Source organism: Ambystoma mexicanum, chromosome 13 (genome assembly GCF_040938575.1).
Source record: "Ambystoma mexicanum isolate Mex_15411 chromosome 13, UKY_AmexF1_1, whole genome shotgun sequence".
Taxonomy (NCBI): domain Eukaryota; kingdom Metazoa; phylum Chordata; class Amphibia; order Caudata; family Ambystomatidae; genus Ambystoma; species Ambystoma mexicanum.
In genome coordinates this window covers 257,574,092-257,595,071 of record NC_090938.1, presented here as the reverse complement: position 1 = coordinate 257,595,071, position 20,980 = coordinate 257,574,092, and the positions used below count along the sequence as shown (strand labels likewise).

Sequence of the window (20,980 nt, the reverse complement as noted above, 5' to 3'; positions counted from 1 at the left end):
AAGGATGCTCAAACCATGCTATACTCTATAGCTTCTAAAAATTCTGCTTTAGTATGGGGTTTAATAAAAACAATCTATGGTGGTAAACAATCTATAACACATATAAATGCAGTACCATAGGAAGTGTGGATTCAATATTATGAATCACTATATGCGGAAGAATAGTGGCCCAGTCCATTATCGGGAGTGAATGCTAACAAGAATGGTCAGTTGGAATTTGATGAGCTTGATATAGTGATGAACATCAGGAAACTCAGTACATCTAGAGCTCCAGATCATGATGGTCTTTCAAATATCATGTTAAAAAAAACAACCCTGAAGCGTTGGACTCTATATTACGGGTGATATTTGAACAAGTTATACTTAATAATAAAATCCTGCATTCCTGGCAAAGGTAGATAATAGTTCCTATATACAAGAAGGGGGATAGATTAGATCCACGTAATTACAGACCAATCGCCTTACTTGATGCCCCGGGGAAGATATTTGCGCGATTGGTCTTGAATTACTTTAATAAATGGACCAATCAAGCAGGCATTAATGACCCCTTTCAAACAGGCTTCGTAGCAGGCATAGGCACAGCAGTTAATCTACAGGTGTTACATGCCATCAAACAGCATGATCTACAAGTAAAACAAACAGTATATATGGCATTCATCGACTTTGAGACTGCTTTTGACTCGATATCAAGGCAACTATTATTTAGTAAACTGTCAAAAAGTTATCCATTACATTGGATAACTGAGTTTCATACTAACACATCAATACAATACAAGTAAGATTATCGGTGGACGGAAGAGTATCAAGATCCATCAATACTTATAAAGGGCTCAAACAGGGTTGCCTATTGGCTTCTACCTTGTTTAATTACTTTATATCCGATGTAGGGAATTAATTCAACTAAGTAACTTCTCACGCACCACGTCTTGGATCTAATGCAGTCCCCTGGCTGTTTTATGCTGACGATCTTGTGTTGTTGGCTAAAACTCCCAGGGGACTGCAAGCATTACTTGACCAACTGGGGAAATATGTAAAGGCTAATAACCTACTTATACATTTGACAAAAACTAAAGTTATGAAGATTGTACCCACTCACAAGGCCAGGACATCTCATCAGGTCTGGTTGCTATTGTCCCACCCCCTTGAAAATGTTGCACAGTATAAATATTTAGGCCTAAATGTAAACATTACAGCTTCTGATGTTGCATACTATGACGAACTAAGAGCCAAAATGAGAACTGCCACTTCACAGGTCTGTATAATTAAGCACAAATATGGATTGTTTTCATTGAAACCAGTACTTACATACTATTGCCAAAAGGCAGTTCCTACAGTATTATATGGTGCAGAGACCCGATCATGGAGAAATGAGATGTTCTGGTCTAGATTGGAAGGTGCTTTTTGGAAAAACATACTACGTGTACCCAAAGCAGTACCTAGCTGCCTGCTACAGTATGAAATGGGACTCTCCCCCTTGTATGCCATATATATGTGGAGATTATGTAACCTATATCGCAAATGTTTGATGAGTCACCATGAGAACACCGTCCTACATGTACTGTCCATTTATGTGAAAACGCCACCTCACTGCTCAATGGCTATATGGCGGGAGAAGATCAAAGTTTTTTTTGCAAAACACAGATGTCACAGAGGAACTATTGGTAATAAACCCTGACAGAGCAAAATACAAAATTATGATATGGGACTGGATCAACATGTATGACCAATGTCAAAATACTACGCATGCAAATATGCATACTATCATCACAAAAAAATTGAGAACACCGGAAACGTATGTGCTAAAGTTCCCGGGAGCTAACTTCAGAGATCTTTATCTAAGATTTAGGCTAAACATATGGCATACTAGAAGTGTCATGGCCAAATGGAAATTAATTCCATTAGAAGAGGACTTCTGTCGTTTCTGCAAAGATCCAAAAATATCTGAAACCCTATCACATATAATTGCTGTATGTCCAGTGCTTCTTGATAGACAAATTGAATATTTCAAATCTTATTTTGGAGTTTACAGCTCCTTGTCTATTGAACAGTTTTGGGATCAAGTTTATAATGCTCAATTAAACAAAATAAGAATAGCAGTTGTTAACTATTTAATATCGCTGAAGATACAGAGTGGTAAACCTGTGAATTTCTGATAATGCTTGAAGCAATGATAAAGTATCTAATGACTGCATTGAAATTAATAAGCTATCTGAAACAATATATCAGATTACATTGCCCAAATATTAGATAAGAGTCTTTCTTGGTTATACTCGTCTTATTGTGTATTGTTGTTTTGAAGAAAGGTAATGATGGTAATAATGTAAAAATGTGTGTGTTAAAATTGTATATTTTAATTTTAATTACTTCTAATGAATTTGTATAAATATATTGAAAAGTTGATTGATCAACTGTATCAATAAAAAAGTAGTCACACTAATACTGTCAAAGTGATCTCTGTTGATGTAGGCTAACCCCTCCTGTGCCCCATCAGACCCTCAGCTAGTCAATCCTATTGTGCTTATAGTCTCCTCTCACCTCGATGAACTCTTCAATCTGTCCTTCGACTCCGCTTGCTTTCCCTCGGTTTTCAAAACAGCCACAGTATTCTCTCTCCTAAAAAAAGCAATGGGCTGACCCAAACCTACCTGGTAACTTTAGCCCTGTGTCTCTCCTTCTGCACTACTCTAAACTGCATGTAAGGGTTGTGTTCCATTGTCTTACTAATTTCTTAGCCATCCACAACCTTCGAGACCCCCTACAAGCAGGTTTTCACTCCTGTCCCTCCACTGAAACTGCTCTCACGAATGTGTCCAACTTCATTGCCTCTGCTAAGCACTCAAACCTATCCTCTATCATAATTCTCCTTGACCGGTCTGCTGCCTTTGACACTGTTGATCACTCTGATCTCCTTAATACTCTTTCTTCTTGGGATTAGCAACCAAGCCCTTGCCTGGATTGAATCCTACCTTGCACCTTGCAAATTCTCTGTCTCCTGGAGCAACAGCACCTCTCAACTCACTCCTCTAACTGTTGGTGTTCCACAAAGCCCTGTCTTGGGTCTGCTCCTCTTTACACTCTACACTTCTGCTCTTGGGGGAACTAATTTCCTCCTTTAGGTTCTCGTACCAACTCTTCACAGATAATGCCCAAATTTTCACTTTTCTTTAACTCTCCTCTGATCTCTCGATCAAAATGTTCAACTGTCTCTCTGCCATTAAATATTGGATGGCTTTGCACTCTCTGATGTTAAACTCTACCAAAGCAGAGGTACTCTTCTTCCCTGCCAAAAGTTCTCGTCTCTTCCTCTGTCTATCAAGTTCCCACCTGACGCTCGCCCCTACTGTTGTTCAGCTAGAAACCTTGGCGTCATCTATGACCCTTCTCACACCATCTCTACTTTCATTTCCAAAATGGGAACAGCAGCTCACCTTAACCTCCAAAAATAAGGAAAATCAGGCACCTCCTTTGTTTCAACACCACCAAGCATCTACTAACCACTCTTGTCTTCTCTAAACTGGACTACTGTGCCACCATCCTCTTTGGTCTCCCCAACTATGCTTTCTGTCCTCTCCACAAGATCATTAATTTCACTACTAGGACTCTTTGATCTCCTTCACTTCACACCTACTTCCTCGTATCGACACCAGGTTAGACGGCTGATGATGCAAAACCAGATTTAAATGTCTTCTCCTGGTTCACAAATCTATCCACAGTAAGGCACTACTGTATCTATCCAACTCTATAAGCCTTCTCGTAATCTCCGCTCTGCCTTCTCGACTAACCTTGTGGCTCCTCGTGTGCTTCCTTTCGCTTCCGCTCCTTCTCTCTTCTTGCTCCACTTGCATGGAATTCTCTTCCCCCGGACAGCCAAGAAACTGTCCATATGGATTTGGTCAGAACCAAACTAAAAGCCTACCTCCTCACCTCTGAGTTACCCTCTTAACTTAACTCTCTCTCATCTGCCTGCTAGCTGACATTTTTTTCCTCGCGTCTGACTTGCCTCTCTCTCTTACTTCCTCTGCCTCCATTCCAGCACTTCACCCATCATGGTCATGTCCAGAGCACAGCTGGTCGTACCGACTACCTGAACTTAAAAATGTCCTTAATCTATGTATGTCCACTTATGTATTGTCCCCAGTGACTGTTCGATTTACTCCCCTCCACAGCCTGGTCAGAAAGTACCTGAAACTCGCCCCATTGTAAGAAGCTCACTGCTTCCCGTCAAATCTGATTTCTTCTCTATTGTATGTTCTTTTGTGTTCCAAAGAGCATTGTTCCTCCTGTATATACATAAATACATACATGGAGAGACCAAGATCCACATTGTTCTTGTTAATCACAATGTTTTGTCCATCTAACTTCAATCACAATATGATTGAGCGAACTACCAAATCCATGGCTCGTTGCCAACTATTAAGATGTAATAGAATGTAAGCAATACAATATATCTAATAACCTTTCCCATAAGTAGGAGTCACAGTGTGCGCCCCTAGTAGTTTCCCATTGTCAGCCTCCAAACCTAACTCCAAGAATGCATTTGCAAACTTCACGGTGTCAAGATGCAGATGCTTCTGTGAATGGGCTTTATTACTAGGAATATTCAATACACCATCTTCTTCATCTGTTAGATTCCAATCTTCATTTCCCGACTTCACGGCTGGGGTGTATGTTGCTCTTGGAGGCACCTGGACCAACTTTATTACATTTGAAAAGTCTGTGCCTTAGTGCTGCAATGCCTGGCTCCAGGCGCTTTCTAAATTATTTTATTGATTTACTTTCGGTCACGGTGCCGCAGCACCTGCGTTTCCCCCTCCACCTCCATCCTGTCCATGCTTCCCATTCCTTCCCCGTCCCCCTCCCTCCTGCCCACCGTGCTCGCATTGGTGAATGGGCCCATGTTTGAGTAAGGGTTAGACCTCCGGGCTCCGCGCACTCATTTCCTGACTTCATGGCAGGGGTGAGTGTTGCTCTGGGAGGCACCTGGAGCAACTTTATTTAATTTGAGAAGTCTGCGCCTTAGTGCCACAACGCCTAGCTCCAGGAACTTTCTAAATTATTGTATTAATTTACTTGTGCTCTCTGCGCCACAGCGCCTATGTTCCCGCCCCCTCATCCCCTGTCCTCCTCCCTCCCGTCGACCGCATTGGTGAACGGGGTACTTATCTGAAAGCCTCTTAGGCAGACCCTGCCTGGCAAAGGACCCCGAGGCTAAGGACAGCTCCAGTGTTTAGTAGCTCCAGTTGGTGTCTGCCGGTGTCAACAGGGGAAGTAGGGAGCTAGCAGCTGTCAACCTGCTGCGACTGTCCAGGTTGGGAGTAAAGGGAGGCAGCACTCCCATTACCTTACTGCCCCCCCTTATTACACTCTTGTCACCTACTGCACCACACGTAGGCTTCTTGGTAAATTACATGGTTTAGCCTCCCACTTCTCCCCCCCTGTATAGGCACATCCTTGGCATTGCTGCTGTATTGTAAACTTTCATCTTTCAGGAAAGTTGAATCTGGTTTGCTTTGTGATACCTGTGGGACTGCTAATTGTGCTTCATTGGGTTTCTCCCACTGCCCTGCTCCCCCTCCCGGTTGAGAGTGCCTGCATACTGTTGAGTGTACCTACCTGCCCTGTCTGTGTTATCCCTACTGTGTGACCCTTGCCCTCTGTGCATACTGTGCGGCGTTGGCTGTGCGTCTCTCTTCACTCCCTCCTCACACCCACTATGGTGCTTTCCGTTTTCCACTATCTTCTCCAACTGCCACTCTATCTCCTATCCTGTCCCTCTCACTAAGTCTGGAAGGAAGAAGGTCAAGAAGGACATCCTGGTCTCCAACCCAGACCTTCCTATCGCTGATACACATATCAGTGCTTCCTCCAGACAGACTCTTAATCAACATAATCTTTGTCATTCCCTCTCCAGACCTAGGGACCCCTCATATGGTTTCTGTTTTCTCTCCTTTGTCCTCCTCTCCCCTTAATGGTGGCACTCGTGGGAGGTCCTTTTGGCCCCCTTCCACTTCTCTAAGACCATTATTAATGTCTATCTGAATGGTACTGTCGTGTCCAGGGCTCTCAGACCAAGCTCCTCCTTTTCAATAGGCATCTCCTGCGTCTTATCAACTTCCTTCCTTCTCCTGCTACTCCTCCCAGCACTTCTGGCACCCTTCTCATCCTCTCTGGGCACTCTACCATCTCCTCCTTCCTCTTCTGCCCACTCTCTGGCCCCTCTACCACTTCAGCAGGGCGTACCTCAAACATGTACCCCTCCTTGGAAGTCTTTCAAATGGGGCTACCTGCTCCACGTCGCTACTCTCAAAACTTGCTCTGCTGTCACACTCCTCTGACATCTGCCACCTCCCTGAAGAATTGGACCTGGATGTCCTCGCTCTCACCGAGACATGGTTCACGGGCCAGCTGTGTTATGCGTTTTGACACTCTCCTCACTGAAGGCTACAAAATCCTCTCTGAACCCAGAACCAATCTTTCTGGAGGTGCAGTAGCACTGATCTTTCCACAGTGCTGCTTCTGTCATTCCTACACAGGCCCACTCTTTCTTTGAATGCCTGGTCTGCAGGCTTTCTATCTCTCCTGGCCTCTTTTTCACTTTGGCCACCATTTACAGGCCACCTGGTCAGGTCGCCCTCTTCCTCTTCTCTCCTTGCCTCTACCGCTCAACTTCTCCTCCTCAGAGACCTCAACATCCACCTGGATGCTTCTAATCCCTCCTCAGGGTTCTGACGCAATCTCTGTGACACTCTCTCTTTTACCATTGTACCCCCTGGCTTGACACACTCTGCCGGGCACACCTTCACATTTCCTTAGACATCCCCCTCTCTAATCCTCTCACTACTCCTTTCCCTTGGACTGACCACTTTCTGCTCTCCTCCCACATGAAGCTCTCTGTCCCCCAAGCACTGCCACCTACCTTCTCGGTCATCCGGCCTGTGAAGCCTGTGCCAGTGGAAGCCGTTGCCGCTACTTGCTCTACTCCTCCTATGCCTGCGGCTGACTCACGCTCTGACACATCCTTCTCCTACCTGCATCTTTCTATATCTTAACAATCTGGACGTCCTTGCCCCTCTCATGAGAATCCGCCTGAAGCCTAACTCAAAGTGCAACTCCTGGTATGACTCTGACCTTGCCACCACGAAACACAAGTGTAGGGTGGCTGAGAGGAAGTGGTTGGCATCGGGCACCTCCTCTGACAAACTGGCCTGCCGCCTACTCCAAAGGCAATACAGACTCTGTCCTGTCCAAGAAGAGATCCCACATCCAAGCCTGCATCTCTGCGGCTTCTACCAACACGTCCGAACTCTTCAAAATCTGAAAGGAGCTGGCCAATCCTACTGCAGTCTCCAACTCCCCTGTTCCTCCCAGGCCTTCTGCACAGCTCTGGTTTCTCACTTCACCACTAGAAATGAGGACATTCTGTCCTCTCTCTCCTCGCCCTCTACCTCTCTCGGCCCCCTTCTGGCCGCCTCTCCTTTCTCCTCTTTCTTTCCAATCACACTGGACGATGTTTCTAGACAAGTCCAATCTATGAAAGTGTCATCCAAGCAGGTGCCCCCCTGCTCCTCCAGAACCATCAGGGACCACATCGGCATCCTCGCTCCAGCCTTGGCCGATTTCTGCAATCACTTTTTTGCCACTGGAAGTTTCCCCTCCCCCTGATGCACTCCCTTGTGCACCCCCTCCTGAAAAAAACCTTCTGCCGATCATTCCTGTACAGCAAACTACTGCCCAATCTCTATCACTCCGATCCTGGGCAAGCGTTTGGAAATGGCCATCTCCAAGCTTACTCTCCACACTGAATCTGTTGATTGCCTCCATGACCATCAGTGTAGCTTCAGAGAGGCCAGAGGCATGGAAACTGCTCTCCCAACACCCGTGAAGATCTGCTCACTAATCTCGACTCTGGCCTTCCCTCTGTCCTCATCCTCCTTGACTTTAACTCTACATTCGACACAGTTAATCTGCTCATCCTGATCAATTGTCTCAGTGAGAAACTCTGCATCATGGATCAGGCACTGGCTTAGTTGAAATCCTTCCTCTGGAACCAACCTTCCCAGGTCCAACTTGGGTCCTTCAATGTCTACTTGGCCCCTTTGGCCCACCTCATCTCTACGTTCTTGTCTAAATTTCAGTGTTGCACGGATGACACTCAGCTCTCCTTTAGGCTCCCCCAGCCTCCTCTACTCTCCTCTCGTGCTCATTCCTAACTGTCTATCCGCAATTCAGGAGTGGGGTGCCTCCAACGATCTCTGCCTTAATGGCAGTAAGACTGAGATCCTTCTCATTGGGACTCCTGCTCCCGCTTTCCCTCTTTGATTCAGGCTGCCCTTCTTCGGCCCTCTTCCTGCGCCTACCTGTGAGGCAAAAAACCCTGGTGTCATCTTCGACTCCACTCTCTCCTTCTCTCCTTTTCACATTGCACCAGGAGCTCGCTGTCTCCAGATCCCTGGTTCTCTCTAGGCTGGACTACTGAAACAGCCTCTTTCTCAATCTGCCTTCCTCTACTCTTCTCCCCTGCAACTAATCTAGAACAGGATTGCGTGACTTGTCCTTGGCCTCAAGACGATGGATCATATCTCTCCAGCCCTAAAATCTCTCCACTGGCTCCCGGTGGCAGCAAGGATCAAGTTCAAGACCCTCTGCATCGTCCACATGGCTTTCTGGGGCTGGGGCCCGCACTACATCCAACTCTTTCTACATAAACACCTTCCTTCTTGAGCCCTTCGCTCAGTCAACTCCAAGTCTCTGAGGGTCAGATGCTTCTCCAGGCAGAGTGTGGGTGGCAGATCTCTCTCCTCTGCAGGTGCCTCCCTCTGGAATGGCCTACCTCCCTCAGAAAATAGGGCCAGACCACCCGAGGGTCCGGAAACAGCTCAAGACCTTCCTTCTTGCTTCTGCTTTCTCTCTCTCCCTGCCCTGCTGACCTACAGGTCTGCTGTGCTTACTAGTTGCCTTGCTACCCTCAGAATCTCAATGGGCACCAGGGGCCTCCACGACCAGTAGCCCCTGCACTGCCTCCGTGCATTTGGTGCTGTATCTGTAACCCTACAGTCCCCTGCCTCTTGCACTTCCCCCTTTCCTCCCCCTGGCTCTTCACCTCTCCCTCCCTGCATGCACTTGCACGATCTGAATGACACAAGGCCTAGTAAGATTGTTGTTTTGTCCTCCCTCTGTCTTCCCTACCTTGTCTTGTCGCACCTAGAAACACTTGTGTAAAGGCGCGTTCTAAATGACTCGTATCATATCATACATATAATGGTTCAAATCGGGCATTCTTATTCGCCACCACCAACACTGGTCATAATTTCTGTTAGCAGTTTCATTAGAACCTGCAAGGGTTTATGGTTGATCATATTCCCCCACTGTACCTTATATTGAACGTAATCATTTTCACAGATGTTGATGAAACCAGTTTCAAACGCATGAAATTGAAGATTCTGGAGCTCATTTTCCATGGGGCATAACGAGAATGAAGGGCATAAAAGCATTGAGTAAAGCTTTAACGCCTTCCATTCACGTCACATCCCATTTTCAAGCATTTGCATGGCGGAGAGGATTGGAGAAACGTAGCTTTTGTTTCTGCCGCCTCCTTTCCTCTTTGCCATGCAATTGCTTCAGCATTTGCGCCGGGGTGCACCGCATTATGCACCAGCAGAAAACAGGCAGACCCCCTATGTATCCATTATAAACGCTAACTGCCATGCTCGCATGTCGGACAGCGTTTAATTTCAGTTTTGAAGATTGCTTACCATGCATGCATGGTATGCAGTCTTTACAATGCAAACGAAAGGCTGTCGGACATGCAAGCATGTCAGACAATATTTAATTTCAATTGTTAGCGCCGCCAGCTATGCGAGCATGGCAAGCGGCTCCCACGATTAAAAGTTTGCACTGCGGGGAATCGCCTTTGTTAAAGTGTTAACGTAATGGCTCTCTGCCAGCAATTAAATGAAGGAGCCAAATGAGCTCCTAAATGAGCTCCTAAATCTCAACGTACAGGATTAGATGATGAGATTAGAACCCAAAATGCACCCACGCACACATATCTCTGCTGGGCCTCCTGTTATGGCCCTTTATAGTGGGTATACTGAATGTTTGATAGCCAGGTTTAACCAATGGTAAAGTGGAACGTGTTTCCTGGAAACCGGCTCTATGATGGTTCTCAATGAAAGGAAGTCACTCTTGGTCCTCCGTTTTAGAAGCAAACCTAGTGATATTCCAAGAAAAAACGATCTTATTATATGATATGGCATTTATAACGTGCCTAAACACAAGTGTTTCGAAGATGGTTAACGCGCACAGCAGCCCCTCCAGAAAATTTACTGGGGTCAAGAGGGGGAATGGTCTGTCAACATTACTTTATCATTTTTATTTTTGCTTTTACTCGACCTTTTAACAATAATATCCCACCCATCACATTTTAGGGTGCACTGGAAACATCCCCTCTCCTCCCATTAGGATCAATTACTCTATCTACTATTGTTTCACTGCGATCAGCTGAAATGGAAACAACTATTCCTGAAACAAGTTTTGTACCATGAGGGCAATATATTCTAATAATCGGTAGTTAAAAGGCGTTCCACTACTGTAGGCTGCATGACCCTTAATCTATCAAAAGTGGAATTGTATAGGTCAGGGTACAGAAAGACTAATCTAATATCCTCACAGATCATAGAACAACATCCCCTGACAAACCATATCTAGTGTATCACTGTATTTGTTAAATTATCTGGGCTAACTGGATACAACACCTTTAAATGTCCCACTTGAGGAGGAACCAGTTACACCTGATGTAGTTAAACATCTCCCTTACTCCCAAAGGTATGGATAAAGGAAATCTGTAAATGGTGGCATGAGTGAAATGCCTTTCCCTATGCAATAAAACATGATTAAGTACTTTTAAAAATGGTTCTAAAGTTAAGAATCTTGAATTACTAGTTAGAACTGATTTTATTGCTTGGGACTCCAAGTCACATAATCCCAAGAGTACTGGGACGAAGAAGAGAGCGCTGGAGAGCAGTGCAGGCCTTAAATTCATTCAATTAGGCTTAACAGCCCACACCTGAGGGAGGTGGGAGGTTTAAAAAGCTCCAAGTGCAGGCAAGTAGATGCAGATGTGATTGGAGGAATAGTATGATATATGATATGATATGGCATTTGTAACGCGCCTATACACAAGTGTTTCAAGGCGCGATGAGGCAGGGAGGGGGGAACAAGGGGAGACAGACAACGATCCTACTAGGCCAGGTGTCATTCAGATCGCGCAAGTGCATGGGTAGGGGGGATGGGAAAAGTGCGAGGGGGAAAGGGAGAGGGGAAAGTGCAGTACAGGGTTAGTAACAAACAAGATAAATAATAAGGGCTAGCTAGTGGCAAGTGCAAGATAAGTGCAGAAAAGTGCTGGGAAGTGCTGTAGGGATACAGAGACAGTCCCGCAGTGCAGGGGTTGCCAGGAAGGCAGTGCAGGGGAGAGTGGCTGGGCCAACGACCGAGATTGGTGAGTGGCCCAGTTGCTGATTCAGTACAGTTTCAGTGATTTAGCAGGGGAGAGGGGGAGAGAAAGCAGAAGCAAAGAGGAAGGTTTTGAGGTGCTTCCGGAACCGGAGATGGTTCTCCTCAAGTTTCAGGGAGGCAGGAAGGCTGTTCCAGAGGGAGGCCCCTGCTGCGGAGAGAGATCTCCCCCCAACTCGTTGCTTGGAGAAGCGGCTGACCCTGAGGGAGTTGGAGGCGGATGAGCGAAGTGCTCGAGAAGGAAGATATTTAAGAAGGGAGAGTTGAAGGTATTTTGGCCCCAGGCCCCAGAAGGCCTTGTGGACAATGCAGAGGGTTTTGAACTTAATCCTCGCAGCCACAGGGAGCCAGTGTAGCGATTTCAGTCCTGGAGAGATACGATCCCTGGGCTTGAGGCCAAGGACAAGTCTTGCAGTCCTGTTCTGGATGAGTTTCAGAGGGCGGAGAGTAGAGGCAGGAAGATTTAGATAGAGGCTGTTACAGTAGTCCAGCTTCGAAAGAACCAGGGCTCTGGAGACAGTGAGCTTCTAGGGGAAGGAGAGGAAAGGACGGATACCTCTGAGGAGGTGCAGCTGGTAGTGTGACTTCTTAGAAACGTCAGAAATGTGAGGAGAGAAGGAGAGTGTGGAGTCGAAGATGACCCCGAGGTTTTTTGCCTTGCAGGTAGGAGCAGGAAGAGGGCCAAGAGAGGCCGGCCAGAGAGCTGCAGGGAAGGAGGGAGTGGGTGTGCCGATGAGTAGAATCTCGGTCTTACTGGCATTAAGGCAGAGATCGTTGGCGGCACACCATTTCTGGATAGCAGAAAGACAGTCAGAGATGAGGGAAGGAGAAGAGGAGGCCGAGGGTAGCCTGAAAATGAGCTGGGTATCATCCGCATAGCACTGAAAGTTGGGGCAGAGAGCAGCGATGTGGTGGGCGAGAAGTGCCAGATACTGGTTGAACAGCCAGGGAGAGAGGTTAGAACCCTGGGGGACACCACAGGTAGAGAAAAAGATGTCAGACAGGAAAGACCCCAGTTGTAGCAACAGAAGTACTTGCTGCTGCAGGGGATGGGGCAGAAGAAAACAGGTTGCTGGCGAAATCCACAAAAGTGGAAGGAAAAAAGGAATGCTGGGATTTATCATCTACTTATTCCAGTTTCCGATCCTGAGTTGGTCCTTTTCCCCCAAACTCTGGATTGCAGAGGTTGCGCAGCGGGAAGCATGAAGTCTGAAAGCTTTCTCCCAGCGAGAAGCATGCAGCAGACCGTGCCTGGAGGTTTGGCGTGCTCCAGCGGGCCGTGGTGAACCGAACTCTATGCCTGTGGGGTGGAACCAAAGGCAGCTTGAAGAGAGAAGTGTGCCCGGTCAAGAAAACACCAGTGGTAGAAGCCCTACAGCCTGTGACAGAGGCCGAGGAGCGAGTGAGTGCATCTGTGCGTTCCTAAGCCCTCTGGCAGTGCAGGCAGGCAAGTGTAAGTAGTTTCTGTTCACTCGCAAAGTAGTGAAATTGATCAAAGCTGACTGGAGCGTGTCAGACAAAGGAGTGAAACAAAGGTAGCACTTGCGTATAAGTGAATACGCTGTGGAAAGACGTTTTATAAATGTACGTAATAGTGTACTATTCTCCTGGGAGAATAGCTCAGCGGCAAAGTGCTTGCCTTGGAATCAAGACGACATGAAGCAACACTGGTTCGATCCCTGGGTCCACGCTTAAGAACCTCCAGGTATTAAGCGCATTATAAATACACAACTAAAAAACATATTCCTGTAATAGCGCCTCGATCGGGCTGTGTGAGCGATTTAAAAATGTAAATAAATAAATGAATAAATAACAGCTTTAACAACTGTATTAATGGTTGTGTGCACTTAAGTTACTTTAACACAAAGACCAAGACTCGGTAAAGACCTGACAACTTTCTATCGTGTAAAACCAAGTGCTACGTCTCAAACAAGCTGAATAGAAAATAACAAACAAGCATTACCTTAAGCCAAGAGCTGAACAAGCATTGTCCTCAGCCAAAAGATACTGCAATATTGGTTCCTTTGGGAATAACACATACTACCAGCGGAAAAGACATCTTTAAAGGTAGAGCTTGTACATGAATGACTATGGTGTGGAAGAACCAGCTATTGGTCAGGAACTCGGTGTCAAAGCCACTAGAGGTTGAATTGATAGTACTTGGTTGGTGGCTTAAGAAAAGACAAGAGTAGTTTAAAATTGGCCCTAGAAGGAAGGCAGTGTTAAAAGGAGACAAATACATTGCTTGTCTAGCAGAGCAACAAGGGGCATTGGTGAAAATCTTTTTTTTGTTAAAACGTTGTACAGAAATGTGTTGTGTTTAAACAGCAAAAAGTGAAAACCTTATGGTATATACTTGAAGGAGTTAGGTCTGGCAGGAGATGGACCAGACAGAAGCAGAGGTAGAAGACTTGGAGTGGATCACCCCGGTAAAAGATGAAGTTTCTGTATTTCATGGTGATAATAGGAAAGCACTGTGAAGTAAACCTTGTGTTTCATACTGCCAAGGAGGAAGTAATGTGATATTTTCTCAGTCAAGAAGTTATTGTCATCTGGCACTGCAAGAGAAGCAGTTTATTTTAGTTAAATAACTTCTTGAACTATATTTCCTGGAGGAGACAGATCTTTTCTAGGGTTGAACTGTTAAGTGTTGGACGTTCATTCAATCCAAACGGACTTGGAAATCTGTTTCTTTGAACCTGGTGAAGGGGAACCCACTCAGGTTATGAATATCAAATCTAAAGGTGTTACACAGAAAGTGTTTATCTTCCACATTGACATATACTTTCTTGTTTGTTAATGTCGAAGTGTGAGGGTAAGAAATGTTGTAGAGTGTATTTCATTTGTTTATTTAGGCAGGGAAATTCCCATTACAGTAGGGCAAGAGAGGTGTTGGAATTACAGTTTTGGTTCAATAAAATGGCATTGTTTGTAAAACCCTCTAAAATGTGTCTGCCTCGCATTTCTGACCCCTCACATAGCAAGGAAACATAAGATGATTTACCATCTGTTTTCATCCGAGTCAGTAGCATTTCCATCGTAAACTAGGGGTCAAAGCAGGGACTGCACTACAAAGCCAGCAATAACAGTGATAATAGCAGCAAGCAGCAAATAGTTCACATTTACATTTACACAGTCAGACACAATTGGATCAAACTGAACCCAGCTTACCCCCTTACCACTGTTAAGACTGGCCAGCCTAGTTTCTTGGAACAGGGTAACCTTCTGGACAAGCCAGACCAATCAAGGTAGCATTTGGCGGTCAAGACTAGGTGTCAGGAGGGGTGAGGCCGACTGAAAGACCTCAGTGAGCACACAGAGTAAAGGACACTTATCCATCATTCCCAGTGAGGTGTGTGTGTGTGTGTGTATATATATATATATATATATATATATATATATATATATATTTAAAAAAATACAAATAGTTATTCAAGGCCTTTGAGTTTCAACACAATAGTTATTAACAGTAACACTTTTAAACCAACACAATCCTACTAAAATAGATATATACAAGACCAAGGGGGCCTAAAGGCTAAATGCACGAAATGGGTCCACAAACTAGAAAAGTGAAGGAAACAGGTAGTGCAAAGAGTCTTTAGGCAGTTCTGCAGTAATCGCAAGCCTAACTGAAAGGCAGCCCAGCCCCTAAAATGAGAGGAGCCTATTGCTCAAATCTACTTGCAATACTGGCGCACGCGGTAGTGCAGATGGGCGAACCAGGGTCTTTTGTAGGGTCTGTAGCAGCTCCGGAAGGTGGGTGAGGTGATGCAGAATAAGTTCCCACAATTCGTGAAGGGTCTCCCTGAGAGGGCCGAACAGGTTCCAGGAGTTGGGAATAGTTCGCTAATTCAGGCTAGCTGTGGAAAGTAGAGGCGCCCTCAGGGGCCATTTGTGCGTAAAAATGGATGGATGCGCTATGGGCCACCAGTAAGGTTTGCAATTACTTACCGAACCCAGGCGCGCTCCGGACCAAACTTCAGCAGTCGAGTACAATTTTGCAGGTTCAAATGCAACAATCCCGTGGCTCTGTGGCTTTCAGCAGCGAAGTTACAGCGTTGATTCCCAAACAGAACAGTGGCGATTTCTCCGCTCCTGGTGGATGGATCAGGCCAGTTTCACTGTAGCAGGCTTCAGGGCACAAAGGGTCACAGCTGCAATGCACTTACAAAGTTCGTCACTATGGCTGGGTGACACAGTAACCGCGTGTACTCCGGTTTGGGCGCACTCTTTTTACGCCAGACCTGTGATCGCCAAGTCTACAAAATCCGGTGCAAGAGTGCCGTGAACACAGAGGACCTCCTCGAAACAGCGGCGGTGACAGAGCAAAGATCCTGCGTAAGCTGGTCAGCCCACTGGTTGGCCCAGGGACACTTCCGAGAAGGCTTACTTGCAGGGTTTGATGAAGGTGCAGAGAATAGTTGGTCCCACTATTCCAGTGGGTCGAAGCATCTTCGCAGAACCTCTAGTTCGATCAGCTGCAGAGGGGTCCAGCAGGACGACAGTGGGCTGAGGGTGCTAAACCTTCAGCGGGTCACCAGCGGTTCCTCGACTAAGCTTGTTAGTTTCAGGATTCTTGGATTGACATGGTATGGGTGTTTGGAGCCTTCTCGTATCCAAAATCTCCTTCGCGCCAAAACGAAGAGGACACAGTGGGAGATCTGCTCACATACAGGCACACCATACGTGGACCAATCGCGGACCATGGTGGTCCCAGGCATTCACAGGACACCAGACTCTCTTGCACCCAGGATGTGTATTGGAACCAGACAGTCCAGCCCACATCCTGGAAGCACACACACAAGGCATGCAGAAGCCCGCAAAAGCTTGGCGCCTCGCTGGAGAATGCATGCCCAAATAAGGGCTGACCTGGGTTGGCTCGACCTAGGGACGGTGAAGGGGCAAGATGGCCAAAGAACCTCGTGGCATGGCCATTTTGGAGCCAGGCCACCGATTTGTGCCAAATATGGTAAACGCGGTGTATCTGGCAGGAAAGGATTAAAAATACATGAAAAGATAAGCTGCCACCAGCCTTGTCCAAGGCACACCTGCACTTCTAAAAAAAAAAAATCCTTTGAGAGTATCTAGGGCCTTTAAAAATGACAGGAAGACCCAAGTGCCCTATACTTGAAGGTACTTTGTGCACTTGCAACATGTTGCAGAAAAGTTGCAACATTGACAAGCACTAACGGAAACAAAGTCTCCCAGTACTGACTGTCTTTAAGGGCATGTCAGTTTCCCCATAATAAAGTGAGCGAAAAGCCCAGGGGAGTGCAGCAAAAAGTTGGGGGGGTACACAACTGGAGGGAAAATTACACATGAAATGGGAAATCTTTCCTAACAACCACTTAGCAGCAATACAAAAATTAAAAAGGAAAAAACACGCACCTAGAAAAAAATTCCAAGAAATACCACTCGCTACTCTTGCTGAGCAATGCTAGGATCCTGGCTCCAGGCGCACCACTTTCCACAGCCTGCTTAAGCCTTGCACTCTTTCTCCCTCCACCTCTTGTCACCTCTTACCCTTGAGAAGGAGCCAGAACCCCAAGGCGCAAAGAAAGCGAGGATATAACCCAGCAGCAATGCACACAAACGTGCAGATGTATGCATGCAGCACAATTCAGGACTAATGCTTCCCCCTTTGCACAAGGACTCCCCCAGAGGCAGCCTCGCAGCCTTTGATAACCCAGATTGTCTTCTCTCCTTTTGCAAGAACTGGCACTCAAATAAATGACACCCATTTTTAGATCTGGCTAGAAAGCACTTTGCTCTCTGCCAGCGTCTCGAAGGTACATATTTTGGGTTCTTGCATGCATGTGTGTGCGTGTGTGTGCGTGAGTTTGTGTAGATTTTGTGTGTGTATGAGTGTATGTGTGTGTATGGGGGAGCGTGAAAGGGTCTCCACTGGCACTGACGCCAATGCTCATTAAATTGACATTATTATTATGGTATTTATTGAGCGCCAACCAAGCTTCGAGAAGCAACAGAGCACTTTACAGGGGAATACAACAATACAGATAAATAACAGAGAGCTTTACAGTAGTATGCAACCGTCCAGATGCATAACACAGCACTTTTCAGAGGTACCAACAGAACAGATATACAGTAGGGGACAGGATACAGAAGGGCACAGAGGAGGGGTACAACTGTACCGGGGAGGCGAGGGGCGGGTGGCGTCTACTGAGTCAGGTGGGGCGAGGGGCGACGTGATGGCCTAGGTGTTGAGGAGGAGAGACTCCTTGAAGAGGTGGGGTCTTGAGATCGTTTCTGAATTGTAGGAGAGTGGGGGCGAGTCTGATGCTGATGGGAGGAGGTTCCATAGTCTTTAAGTATAGGCAGAGAAGGCTTGTTTTCTGGTTCTTACCTTTTTGCAGCAGTGGATTTCAAGTTTGCACGTGTCCTGGCTTCTGGTGGTGCGCTGTCCACAGAAGATGCTGAGTTTCTCTGTGAGGTAGCTGGGTAACCTGAGTGCGACTGCCTTATAGATGATGCAGCGAGACTTGAAGGTGATTTGTGCATGTAGTGGGAGCCAGTGAAGGTCAATGAGGGCTGGAATGATGTGGTTGTATCTGCGTAGACCCTTGCTGAGGTGTGCAGCCGCGTGTAGAGCACTTCTCAGGGGCACAAGGGATGACGACGGGAGGCTGTGCTTGAACAGAAGATCTAAAGCTGTCTGGGGGGAGGAAGGACTTGACTTTTTACAGGAGGGAGAGCTGATATCTAGCTGTCTGAGGTTTTCTTAGCCATGTTTATCTTGAAGGAGAGGTGTTTGTCGATGTGGAACCCGAGGGACTTGGCGCAGGATGTGAGTTTGGGTGTGAAACCCTCAGATTCATGCCTGATAGCCAGGTCTGTATGTCCGGGTGTTTGTTGTTGTTGGTGAGAAGTAGGAATTCGGTCTAGGAGGGGTTGAGCTTCAAGTATGCACTGGGCAACCAAGACTGGATCAGCGAGAGGCAGGTTTTGGGCCTGTAGATGACTTATTTAATGATTCATTGAACATTTGTCTGGCACCTATACACAAGTGTTTCCAGGGCATAGGAAGAAAGTAGAACAGCAATAAACGGTTATATTGGCATTGTGACAATCCTACCATGCAAGTGCTAGACAAGGTGGTAAGTGCACGGGGGGTAGAGGGAGAAGTGCGGAAGTGGGGTGCCCAAAGGAAGGTGGGGTAAGTGCTGGGGGGGGCAAAATGGCAAGTGCCAGGGGTGATAGGGGGAAGGCAGGACGAGTGCGGTGGACAGGGCGTACCAGGTTAGGACTAGTCCGGGGGAGGGAGCCCGAAGGCAAGTGCTGGCAAGGAATGTTGGGGCGACTGGTAGAGGATTGGTCTGGCCCCAGTATGACTAGCAAGTATTCCAGTGATTTTGAAATATGTGAATCTAATTCTCAACCGCATCTCCTAAACTCAGATCTTCAGCATGCTGAACAGAGAATGGATGTCTTAGCATGGATGTGGGACAGTGTTCATGTCTTTACCCTGAAGAGTTAGGCTAAGGTTTATTCAGTCTTCAATGTGCCATCTTTTGGATATTGTCTGATTTGTCTGTTCCTCTTCCTCTTTAAGCCATTGTCTATACAATTGGTAACCTTTACGTGTATACAGTTTAAACGTTTTTATGCTAATTTGAATAGAGAGAACACGTCTAAAAACATAACAGTATAATTGACATTTCAAAATATTATTGCATATTTTTGGAAATTGGAAATGTTCTCAGATGCTTGTATGGGCAAATAAAAAAATCTACATAAGAATAATTCATTTTTTCAAGGCGTATCACTAAGGACAAAGTGTACTGAAAATCTCTGCTTTTATTGTCTTTATTTCACAACAGGTGTGACTATCGGTTCTAATGAAATGTTCATAATAAATCAGGATAAAAATCAATATTGTTTGGATTCTTCCAACGCAGATAGAAGAGAAAGCATTGATGATTGTCACAGTGGAGGTAGGTGCAACATATGGATTATTTGATGTAGGAAAGAAAGGGGTCAATCAGTTATTAGGACTGGGGATGTAAGTCTTAAGATGCCAGTGGACGTGATACAAAAGGCATCCATTTTGTTTAGGCTGCCCTCTACCCATACGTTGTTGCACTTGCTCTCTGAATCATCTGTCTCATTGTGATTTTCCCTCCTCTGGCTCAAATCAATAAATGGGAACACTTCCATAGGCAGTGCTTCCCATTTACCTTCCCATTTCCCTTAGAAATTCCGTCCCTGGCCATTGAGAGGAATCCTGGTACATAGGTTGGCCTGGTCCTTCTGGATACTGTTAATACCTGGGCACTGAAGGGTTCATTTGGGTTGCCCTCAATAGTCAAATCATTCCCATTTAGAGCTTTGCCCAGTGCCCGATGGGTAGGATTTGCCGTGTCTCTCACGTAACTTCGTCTGGGCTACAAGTAGTTCTAGTTGTTAAGAGATTAAAGCAAAGTATTGTAATGAAATAGAGCACTATCATGCAGTCTGCAAGCAATGTAGAAAAGCATGGTTTGACCCCAAATGGTAGTGTAATGCAAATCAATTACCATAACCTGTCCCCTGCATCCAGCACTGCCACAGTTGGCACAGAGACAGATTGATCTATCAAAGGGATCAATGCCATACAATAGTACATTGAGTGTTATGTGTAACGTTCTGAAACTGTTTGACTTTCCAAGTTAGGTCCTGTCAGGTTGCCACTGGAACTATACATTGCCTGAGCTCTTTGCCTTATGTGATACCATGGACTGTTACCTTTTAGCCCACCTTTGCAATTTTCACCTCTGCTGTTCAGTTTGTCCTCTATTTCCAGCTCAGCAGTGGTGTAAGGTGTTATCCATAACCTGCCAGCATCATTGTCATACCTGATTACAAATCAACATAAGCAACATACTCATGTGGGAGAGAAACGTTTGCTGGGTTACATCACCTCACAGCTTCAAATTTATATTTAGTGTTTCCACTTTGCTTACTGTCTGGTGCACTGTCACCTAAGGTTGGTAATGTGTATCACCAGTGCTGAAAACGGATTATTAATTTAAGAGCACCAGATTGAGGCCAGCTAGCAAGAGATCTGCGGTGAGGAGACAAGTCCAGGTCCCAAGCACCATTTTTATGCACTGCACTGTCAGATAGCACATGACAATAGAAGTTGGAAGGCACTTTCGCATGATGGAGATCACATAACATTCTTGTACCATTCAGTCTCCTGTCCACTGTAAAATGTACAATTGATGCTGGAACCGAAAGAAAGTTTCACTTTATGTGAAATGTTAAAACCCTCAGACTGCATTGCAGTGTCTACCATTTACATATTTTTATGTTTATTTTATTCAAGATCTGGCCATAACACAGAGAGTTTCCTTCGGTGTTCAGGAGGAGGACAATATTTATCGTATGGGATGCCTTGGCTCTGAGAGAGAAGCAGACATAAAGATTTCCACAGGTGAGAGGTGGGAGAGGGAAGTGAAAAGGGAGG

The 20,980-nt window shown here is 45.9% G+C and overlaps 1 protein-coding gene across 5 annotated transcripts in view; it reads left to right on the top strand.

Annotated features, from left to right (window-relative positions):
• The window catches only part of LOC138521162 (zinc finger protein 510-like), a 392,105-nt gene that overhangs the window by 239,966 nt on the left and 131,159 nt on the right, over positions 1-20,980 (top strand). For 3 of the 5 annotated variants that reach the window (XM_069633749.1, XM_069633750.1, XM_069633747.1), the window contains exons 4-5: positions 19,353-19,466; positions 20,840-20,947. In XM_069633749.1, the coding sequence (XP_069489850.1) occupies positions 19,353-19,466; positions 20,840-20,947 (222 nt within the window). The remainder of the gene's footprint in view (positions 1-19,352; positions 19,467-20,839; positions 20,948-20,980) is intronic. The other 2 variants (XM_069633751.1, XM_069633748.1) reach the window with 1 other exon arrangement.